This window comes from Ptychodera flava, chromosome 20, assembly GCF_041260155.1.
Source record: "Ptychodera flava strain L36383 chromosome 20, AS_Pfla_20210202, whole genome shotgun sequence".
In the NCBI taxonomy this organism is placed as follows: Eukaryota; Metazoa; Hemichordata; class Enteropneusta; family Ptychoderidae; genus Ptychodera; species Ptychodera flava.
Genome location: NC_091947.1, coordinates 15221069 through 15231753, shown reverse-complemented (window position 1 = coordinate 15231753; position 10685 = coordinate 15221069). Strand labels below are relative to the sequence as shown.

General features: G+C 38.7%; 3 protein-coding genes across 3 annotated transcripts in view; all 3 read right to left on the bottom strand.

Moving 5' to 3' along the window:
* Positions 1-812: 812 nt before the first annotated feature.
* On the bottom strand, positions 813-1211 carry LOC139120696 (uncharacterized protein TM_0508-like). The gene has a single exon (XM_070685230.1). It carries the CDS (start codon positions 1209-1211, stop codon positions 813-815), a length of 399 nt encoding a protein of 132 aa, XP_070541331.1.
* Positions 1212-2179: 968 nt separating this feature from the next.
* On the bottom strand, positions 2180-3465 carry LOC139120695 (uncharacterized). Its single transcript, XM_070685229.1, has 3 exons — positions 3340-3465; positions 2971-3069; positions 2180-2689 (listed from the first exon to the last, which is right to left on the bottom strand). The coding sequence occupies exons 1-3, from the start codon at positions 3463-3465 to the stop codon at positions 2180-2182; spliced, it is 735 nt and encodes a 244-aa protein (XP_070541330.1).
* LOC139120136 (uncharacterized) overlaps positions 2573-10685 on the bottom strand; it is a 68360-nt gene continuing 60247 nt past the window's right edge. Inside the window, exon 5 of the mRNA XM_070684287.1 lies at positions 2573-4501. Within this exon, the coding sequence (XP_070540388.1) occupies positions 3779-4501 (723 nt within the window). The 3' untranslated portion in view covers positions 2573-3778. The remainder of the gene's footprint in view (positions 4502-10685) is intronic.

Genomic DNA, 10685 nt, shown 5'->3' with positions numbered 1-10685 from the left:
TCCCCCCCCGGACACTGTCTGTGGGGACTAAAAACTACCGCGGTACAGATGAGGCGTAGTGGATCATATTGTGAAACAAATTGATGTGCATATGTATTTCTACATAAGTCAATGTCCTTGTACGAACTTAGAAAGGGGTTAACATATGTCAGAGAAATGCTTGGTGACAGAGACAGGGATGAACGGACAGATGTGATCAAAACCATAAGTTCCTTTAGACTATGTCCATTCCCCCTGACTATAGCCTAGATTCTATTTGTCCGCTTGCCTCCGTACTCTGACCCACTCCCGTCTAGTCTAGTGAGCAGTATTTCGAGCTAGAGTTGTAAAAACTGCTAATTTGAATGTCAATGGTCACCAACTGAGACCGTGACTTCACTAGCATCCCTTTCAAAGTCAATCACTGAAATGACCCTCTCATGATTGGCCTATGACTTGGTTGGGCAGAGCTGCAGTGTCAACATAGTGAACATATTTGACGTCATATTAAAATTAGCTCTGTCCAACCAAGACATAGGCCAATCAAGAGAGGGTCATTTTCAGTGATTGACTTTGAAAGGGATGCTAGTGACGTCATGGTCTCAGTTAGTGACCATTGACGTTCAAATGAGCAGTTTTTACGACTCCAGCTCGAAATACTGCTCACGAGACCAGACGGGAGTGGGTTGGAGGTACGGAGGCAAGCGGACGAATAGAATCTATAGGCTACCCTGACTACGTCCTGTAGTGAATAAAAAGAATCAGAAGTGAAATCATACCTGTACCAATAGCTGGTATGGCGACAGACTTGGCTCCTAAACCTTCAGCCATTGTCAAAAGATTGATACAACAGTACTGTAAAATTCTTTCACTTTGTCTGTATTTCTCTCATTCCACACTGGACCAACTACATGGAGAACCCATTTGCACGGTAAATTTCCTGCCTTGGTGTAAACCACTTCTGCCTTGTTGATGTATCTTCCCTCTCTTTGTATGATATCATGACTCTCTTTTTGAATGCTGTATCCTCCTGCCTTCAAAATAGCACCAGCGACACCTCCAGCATGGTCAAGCCTCTCATTTGCAGCATTTGAAATAGCATCCACTCGCTCCTTGGTGATATCTCCCTGACACACTGATACTTTTGTTCTCTTTGGTTTTCCTACCTCAAATTCTAATAAAACTTTCCTTTCTTGGTCTGTCTTGTCATCTGAACTGTTACTTCTCTGCATGTTTGAAGGCCCCCCTCTTCTCCGCCCCCCATGACGAGATTGGGGAATACTTACACCAAGGTGATTACAGAATGTATCTGTGGCAAGCTTAACCTCACTTGCCTCACCTAATATTCTGATTTGCTCATTACTCTCAATTACACGGATTTTGTCATGTGCAGCATGGGTCACTCTTATAGCTTGCCTAATTCTGGTATCTGATAAACCTTTTCCCTTCAAGTCAATCTCCTTGGATATCATCTTGGTATGCAGGGTTGAACAAATGAAACAAACTTTCATATGCATCTTCTAAATTTGCTCAGTGCATTTGCCATTATCCTTAGCTGGTTTTATGACAACATCATGACCTTCAGTCCACTCAAACTTTACACCGTTGTTGTTTGAAATACTATCCAGTGTGTCTGTATAAACATGAAAAATAAAAGATAACATATCTTCCCCTGCTGTAGCCTTTTTGGTTAATCTATTTGATTCATCTGTTGGACTTTCAGACAATTTTGCATTTACTTCTGACTGCACTTTGTCCTTATTGCTACCCGCTACATGAGGTATCTGAGATGATAGCTCCAAAGATGTCAGAACCACATTTTTTGCTTTACGCAGTAATTGTTTATTGTCACTGTACAGGACAAATCTTTGCTTTGGTATGAAATCAAAAGACACACTGTGTTTGTAAATTTCTAGCATCCCTTGAGCGTTTTGCACATTTTGTTTAGTTACTTCTGAGTTGTTACTGAAATCAATGACCTCCTTTTCAAGTGAGTTAAGTACTGCCTGCAAAAGAGTTTTTAATTTTTCTTTTGTCAATTCTAAAGACTGAGCAACACACTCATCACCTGGAACAATGCATAAAGCTCCTGCATCAATTGATGGGTCAAATTTGATATGAACATTGTACAGCTTTGAAAGTTGTGTGATCTCATATTTGCATGTATTATAGAAGATTTGTAATAGGTAGGGACATTCTTTCATTGTAAGAGTCTTAGACTTCGAAGCATATCAATCTCTTTGCCACTAGGATTATTTGAACTTTTAGATTTCTCTCTGGTATTCATGTCACTTTCCTTGACCTTTTCAGATATATGGGTATTTTTGGTAGCATTGCCATCTGACTCTTTGGAAGTTTTCATGGACTGAGCTGACTGATGATCTTTAGTGTGTGTGTCTTTTATGAATTTGCTGTCTCCTTTTGGAGGTGTAATATCTAAAGCTTTGCAAGCCTTTTTTACAATGTCATCTAACATCTTTTCATTTTCACTGTATAGTTTGACAACATCTTCGTTAGCAGGTTCAACACGACAGACCTTATTCTGTCTTTCTTTTTCAACAATGATTTTCTTGGCTTTTTCCTTTTTTTGAGAATCAATACTCCTTCCTCTTAAATCAATTATTCTACATCTTAGATTTTTCTTGACACATTGCAACAATTTGATGAAGTCGTCTCTAGCTTTATCTGCATCCTCATTTGTGCAGGATTTCTTGAGAACAACATATACTTTAGTATCATTTTTATCTTTAAAATCAATCGAAGCTCCATGCTTCACCTTCAGTTCGTTAATCGCTTGTGAACGCATGAGAAATATGAAATGTAATAATTGGGGATCATCCTGTACTACACGTATGTGGTTACTGTGGCCCCGTTTTTCTGCAGAAGATAGTGAGTGAACTAGAGTTTTAGCTCCTTTGGTAGACCTTTCAGTTGGAAATTCACTATCTGCCCTTTTGTCATCTGGTTGATGCCCACTCATGCCAAAACTACCTCCATCTCTCTGATCTGAATCTTGTACAGAGTTTTCAGTATTTTCATGTTTTTCTTCTTCTCTTCCAGAACTTGAAAGAGAACTGGAACCATTTCTAGCTGGTCAGGGTGAACATTTAAGTCATTAAGGTGAGGATCGATGGTGTGGGCTTGTGATTGTGACATTATCATACTATTATTCCTGTTTTTTACAACATCAATTTGCCTGCCCTCTTCTCTTCTAGTTCAGATGCTGATGTTTTTTTGAATTCTGTTCAAATGTAATCTTCTTTTGCTGAGAGGATTGAACTGTCACAAGATCTGGCGCACTTAAGTCAGTAGATTTTCCAGCCCCTTTCAAAGTTTGACCAAGGTCTTTCTTTTCCTTACCATTATTTGTGGTGATTCAGGTTTACAATCACATGAACTATGACTGTTACTATCAGCATTGATTTCTGGCTGATCAGAGGTGGCTGTTGAAAAAACTTTACCCTTCTCTGCACCTTTTTCCCCCATTGTAGTTGTTGTGTTTGCTGAACAATGATTAATATCGGAACCATTCTGAAAGTTCCTATTTTTGGTTGTATCATGGGATAAAACAGAGGTGTTTGTAATTTCAACTTTTGGATTGCTGTGTGATTTATTGTCTAAACCTTTTAACTTCTCAGCATTACCTTGAACTGAATGGAACATGTCGTCAGATGAGTATCAATGCTATGATCATTAGTTTGTGGTTTAAATTTTGATTTAGTTAGTAAACTGACATCTTTTATAGGTTTCTCAGTTATGCTCTTATTTGCCCTTCCTTTTTCAGGAGGAGGAGATTTTGTTACACTCTTATGCTGTTCATCATCATATTGCTGGGGTCCCAATATTTATCCTGTTCTCCTACTTCGTGGGCATTATGTTGTGGTATTTGAGCCACAGCATCATTTGAATCTGCACTTGTTGCATCTTTTGATGAAGAATCAATCTTTCTAATACTACCTCCTGAATTGCTGCCACTGCCCTTTGTCATATCACATTTTGTTTTGCTTGTTCTCAATAACCCTGTTTTCTGACAACTAATATCAGTGGCTTCATTTGCATGCATCTCATCTCTACCAGTCTCATTTTGACCAAGATTTTCTTCAGTATTTTTCTCATATTCCATTCCATGCTCTAAAGAGTGTGAATGTCTTGACGACACTTTGCTACTAATAGTTGCTGATACATTCTGTAATCTATCGTGGTGTAAGCCAGACACACTAGTTTTGACATCTGACAGACAGCCCCAAGTAGCCTTATTTGAATTTGGGATCTCTTCATCATTACTGTCATTTCTTAAATTGGCTGAAATGGCACAAGCCACTGGATCTTTCACTAACATTGCTACCAAATAATCATTGACTTGAATAAGTTGATGTAAATGTCCTTTTACTCTTAACAACACTTTGCCTTCATGCTCTTTCAAACTCCACTTGCATCTGCTGCTGTTCAGGCTGGTTATTACTGCACTGATTGGTAGTGGCAGCTGATCAAGTCTTATTTGGCCTACTAATTTCATAAATTCCTGTAAAGTCAGAAAGAAAAGTCTTACTCAAGTTGAATGCTGACACATCAATAACACTCAAGCAATCAATCCAACCACACAGAAGTATACAAGATTTTAGGATACTTTTCATTATTACATTATGTACCACACTTGCACCGGAGCATACTTATACCAACATAATTTGAACTGTAGTACAATACAAAACATAACACTTGGCTCACATTGGTTTGGTGCGGCAGACCAGAGTGAGTTATGCAACATAGCTTCTACCCGGTATGGGCCTTAGCTTGTAATAATCATAATGTCAAGTGCATTTGAGCACATTTAGATGCATAGTCCATCAATACCAATGCAAAGTATTTAAGCTTGGCAAATGTTGCAATGAACACACACATATACAACACCATGCAGCCTGGTACAACAAAATTAGTGGTATAAGCTACCAAACCAAGGTAAAAAGATGTCCTCTTGTAATATTTAACTACATGGAATTAATGTTGACAATATTTGGTAATTTGTCAAATAGTAATAGTTAAGATAATTATTATAATATGCTTAACTAAAAATCTGGCAATCTGATTGGCTGGAGCCGGGGTTTATATTCTCAAAAAGAAGACCTGCCCACTGCTTAACATTTTTAAGCTCACACAAACCTGAACTCCAGCTTGAGAACTCAACAAGCCATAATGTTGAACAAGTCAACAGTTTGATATTGATTTTGATTGTTAAATTTTAGTCTGGTGCAAGTTGATGAACCCACAATTGAAGATTTGTATAGGCAGCAACGGCCATGTAACAAAGGCATAAATTTTTAAAGTTCTTTTTGAGCGTTTTCTCAAGTAAAATTCTTCAAGTTCGATGTGCAATCAAGATATGAATGTGTTGCATTACCCTATTGTATGGAATCAACTGTGCAAACGCACGTGTTCTGAAATGTTCTTTTCAGAGTCTGTGTTGAGGGTGGGCTCTGAAACCTCATTCCAACTTCTGTCGTAAATAACCACATTGTCCATTTGTATTTAACTTTTGTATATTATAATGAGGTTTAACATTGCACTTTGGTATTTGGTTGTGGATATAAGACCTCTGAGGTGAAAATTAGAATATTTAGATGAAATGATCACCTTGTTTCACTCAGTAATTATTTCCCGGCAAATATGCTAATTTTCACACCAGAGGTCTTATATCCGCAACCAAATACCCTCACTTGCCGTTTATAACCTCTAAAAACAACTTACTATTGGCTTGGAGGTCTTTGATTAATAATATTACCAAATGGGAATATATAATACCGGTATTCTGACTCTCAGTTATGGACATTTTCACACAGTTTACACTTTTGCTGCTCATAATCTTTTCGTAGCATACTTTTTGCCCATGATAACTTCATTCAAACAAATTCCTATTTACAGTTAAGCATGCACATACACAACTAAAAACAAAGGTGTAATGTGCAGCAAATCTCAAGTGTTTGCAAATTTGACCAGAGATTTCAAGAACGAGATATTTGGCATTTTTTTGGACGAAAAACCGCAAAATTGTCACAAAAATACAATATTGCACGTTTTGTCACACTTTGAACAAACTCAACTAAGTTTACTCATGGGAACATGCATACCAAGTTTCAAAGCAATCCAACACGCAATTTAAGAGAACATAGGGCCAATGTCCCTGAAGCCACTATAGACGTGGACAGTACCGGTATATGGTAGGGGACATACATAGCATACGATACCGATATACATATACCTAAACATCACAAAGCGTCGTGTCAATCATTAATTACATGTAAGTTCTGTAAGGAAAAGTGTTCTAGACAGGCAGGAAATTCACATGTAAACACCATACAGTTACATCTATTTGTTATGATTGCATGTCACTAGGGTACTGTTTGTCGAGCCTTGGAATACACTTAGTCTGTAGTAAAAGAGTCTTTTCTATGAACATAAAGTCTTTATGCTGCTAATTAACTGAAGGTACATCACAGCAGGGAACTTGCTCATGTCCCCAGCATTGCACGGTGGGGCAAATTAACATAACAGAGATGTTGATGCTGAAGACCCCCAGCTTATTGTTTTTAGGTAACAGGGCATGCGCATAAAGGAAAATTTAACCCCCAGTTTCTATAGAAAAGACTCATAGATCTACAGACTCTGCGGTACTTCATTGAAAGATACTCATTTTTGACATATTTTGCACAAATAACATCGTAGAACCATAGACAGTAGAAGCGAGACTGTCAATGGTAGAAGGAAGTGAACGAACGTTACAAAGTTTGAAGTTGCAAGTCTGTCAATTGTTTGACTGTCTGAGTGGCCAGTGAGTGAATCAATTCACCATTTTGCCGTCTGGCGAGCGGTAGTGCGAACAGTGAAGGTCTGCTACAGGTTGTTCCAAGACCATCATGATGCTCTGTTCAGGACAACTTTGTTGGTGAATGGAGTGAATTGGATTCAAGAGTTTGTTGCATAATCAAATCATCGATCAACAACATGAGTGCTCATTCCTGAACACTATGTGATTCATGATATACCGGTATACTGGGATTCACTTTCAACTGTCTAGTAACTGACCTATTGAGGGACACCCCCTATCAGTACAGATAAAGTATGGCATAAACCTTCGCCTCAGATCACCTCTGCATCACCGCTAGATCGCCTCCGTATCGTTTCCGACATCGCTGTCGCCTCAGTTTGTTTATTTTCTATATTGTTTCATTACCGCCTCCGTATCAGCCTTGCATCGCTGCCGCATCGTATCAGCCTTACATCGCCGCTGCATCATATCAAGTCCACGGCATATTCACTCAAAAATGCAACAGCAAAGTTGCTGTCTTCGGAAATTTCGCCGCCTGGCATTGCCGATGTTTTTGAGAGAAAAGGTATACAAAATGAAAGATCAAATACATGTGTCCGACATTGTCCATTCATGAAATGTTGCTTCAACACAAAAAAATGGGAACAAAGTTGAAACATATTGTGATGATAATTCGCTACTTTTGCAAATTGCTTTTATTTGATATGAAGTTTGTATACCGTTTTATTTGCGAACATTTTTGTAACAAGATAGCACTCTATCAGGACAGACATTAACGGTTGCAAGTGAAAGTCACGTTGGGGCAACTGCAACTGAAACACCATTTACGGTTGCCCGATGAGACAAGTGTCAAAAATGATGTGGGACAACTTTTCCGCTGACTAGAAACCCAGAAATTTGCGGTACTGTATGCGGATGACCATTTTATATGACTGAAATTAGTATTTTTACGCGTAAATACATGTACGTCTGTGAAAGCACACAAGAAAAACCTGGCCGTAAAAAGTAAGGAGAATTGCTAAAATAATACCTGCAGTGTATCATATACTAGGTTAACACATATGGTGATGCCGCCATGAATTCTCCTAACACTTTACACAGTGACCTTTAAACCCGATTGACGTGAATAAATTATGACGTAGAGGAAGTCCGTGACCTTTAGTCACAACACATTGATAACAGTTTGATAGCGGGAACTTCCAAGTGTTTCAATAATTGCTATGCAATTCATAATTACACTCCGCAACCAATTATCAATCAAAAATAAAATTAATTTTAGGCAAACTATCGCACCGTGCGAATACGGTATAAATCTGAGTAGGCCTACATATGTCACGCCGCGCCGATCACTCTAAATCACGTACCCCCATCGTCCGAGACGTTCGAATTCATGATTATTAACCAATCATTTACCTTCAACTAGATGAAATCTTGTCTATGTTCTCAATTTTCGCTGACTTTTGACGAAATGACATCGATTTTTCACGCTCATATCCGATGTCTTTGAGTTCCGTGCAGCCACGCAGAAATTGAGTCGATCGACATGGCTGCGACCTCATGTCGACCCCAAGTGAAAATGTGCTCTGATTTCTTTTTTTCAGAACTTTCGACAAAACCATTGCTTCTATTACATCTTACAAAAATACCGCAATTATACGGTGTCGCTCAAATTTGATCAGAATTGGTATATACCAGTATGGGTTACCAATGATCAACAATAAATGTTGTTTCTATCTGTTCAGTGGAGGAAAATTCTACGTTGATGTTATGGCAATGATTTCTGCACAGTACAACCAGAAAAACAACAAGAAATATTTAAACCAGAAAAACAAGAATGACAAAAGTAATTAAGGTCTAACTTTAGGTACTGGAGGTCAACTTTAGCAACATGCATAGCAGAAACAAGCCCCTCTTAGTTTAGTATAAATGGTCTTCCCCCATCTACTGTCTATGGTTGCAGCTGGTCTGTTAATATGTAACAGTTCATAAACAATGACAGGAAATGAGTCAAGATCAGTGGAGTTTGCCTGTTTCTCACTGGCATGCCTCCTGCACATTTGCAGGATTTCACTTTCTCTTACCTCATTTGCATATTTTTGACACTGATGTGTTCATCTGAACAAATTCACATCTCAACCCCTGCATCTACCTGTACATCAAATACTGAGATGGTAGCTTTGGCGATATGGGAGCCTTTGTGTGTGACGGACATACATCCGCACATACCCACAAATATACAGACATACAGACATGCAAATCAGATGCAAATTAACTGATTCAGCTTATACGATAACCTCACATTGGTACACCAAATGTGAGCTAAAAATGCGCTGCGCCCTGTCTCCGCGTTTCTAAATATCGTTGTTGAGATAAGAACATGACACAGCAGGCCTCAGCTCAGCTGTTGATAGAGGTCATGGCAAAAGGTCATGGCAAAAACAAATCGTTCGCGTATCGTTCTTTTTATTGTTCGACGCGATGCAAGTTTAAAATGAAAGGACACACCTTTTATGGGCGGGAATGAGGTGATGCACTAGTGAAACGATACGGAAACGATGTGGAAACGATACGAAACAAGTCATCATTGATGACACAGTCCCCACTTGTTAATGGATACTTGATTACAGGTCCTCAGAGAGGATAGAGTCCTCTTCATTAGGTCTGTGATAAAAATACTTTTGAATAAATTCGCTTGATACATGTCTGAGTTGTAGTTCAAGACATGAAAAAATCGTAATAAAATTGCCACACGGTGGCCATATTGGATCGTATCCCAAACAAATCAATGTGCATATGTATGACATAGGTGAATGTCCTTGTACCAACTTGGATTAAAATCGGTTGAGATATGCCTGAGTTATGGCTTTGTACATGAAAAAAATCATAACAAAATGGCCGCACAGCAGCCATATTGGATTGTATCACAAAACAAATTAAGATGCATATATATGACATTGGTCAATGTCCTTGCACCAACTTTGAATAAATTCGCTTGATACATGTCTGAGTTATGGTTCTGGACATGAAAAAACGTAATAAAATGGCCACACAGCAGCCATATTGGATTGTATCACAAAACAAATTAAGGTGCATATATATGACATTGGTCAATGTCCTTGTACCAACTTTGAATAAATTCGCTTGATACATGTCTGAGTTATGGTTCTGGACATGAAAAAACGTAATAAAATGGCCACACAGCTGCCATATTGGATCGTATCACAAAGCAAATCAATGTGCATAGCTATGACATTGGTCAATGTCCTTGTACCAACTTTGAATAAAATCTTTGAAACATGCCTGAGTAATGATTCTGTACATGAAAAAATCATAATAAAATGGCTGCCTGGCGGCCATATTGGATTTTATCACAAAACAAATTGACGTGCATATGTATGACATACGTCAATGTCCTTGTACCAAGTTTGAATAAAATCGGTTGAGATATGCCTGAGTTATGGCTCTGTACATGAAAAAATCGTAACAAAATGGCCGCACGGCGGCCATATTGGATCATATCACAAAAAAAATTGACATGCATATCTATGACATTGGTCAATGTCCTTGTACCAACTTTGAATAAAATCAGTTGAAACATGCCTGAGTTATGGCTCTGTACATGAAAAAATCGTAATAAAATGGCCGCCTGGCAGCCATATTGGATCGTACCACAAAACAAATCGACGTGCATCTGTATGACATATGAAGTAATCCTTGTACCAAGTTTGAATGAAATCGCTCCAGGCATCTCTGAGATATCTGCGTGAACGGACGGACGGACGCACGGACGCACGCACGCACGCACGGACATGACCAAACCTATAAGTCCCCCCGGACGGTGTCCGTGGGGACTAACAACCGATTGAGCAATGTTGGTTTGGGGGTT

Bases quoted from the DNA above. Each gene is read 5' to 3' on its own strand.
- LOC139120696 (XM_070685230.1), bottom strand. From the start codon at position 1,211: ATGCAGAGAAGTAACAGTTCAGATGACAAGACAGACCAAGAAAGGAAA.
- LOC139120695 (XM_070685229.1), bottom strand. From the start codon at position 3,465: ATGGGGGAAAAAGGTGCAGAGAAGGGTAAAGTTTTTTCAACAGCCACC. The intron at 3,070-3,339 runs GTAAGGAAAAGA...CACCCTGACCAG, and splicing joins CTGAATCACCACAAATAATG to CTAGAAATGGTTCCAGTTCT. The intron at 2,690-2,970 runs GTAGTTTTGGCA...GTTGTTCTCAAG, and splicing joins TTCAGATCAGAGAGATGGAG to AAATCCTGCACAAATGAGGA.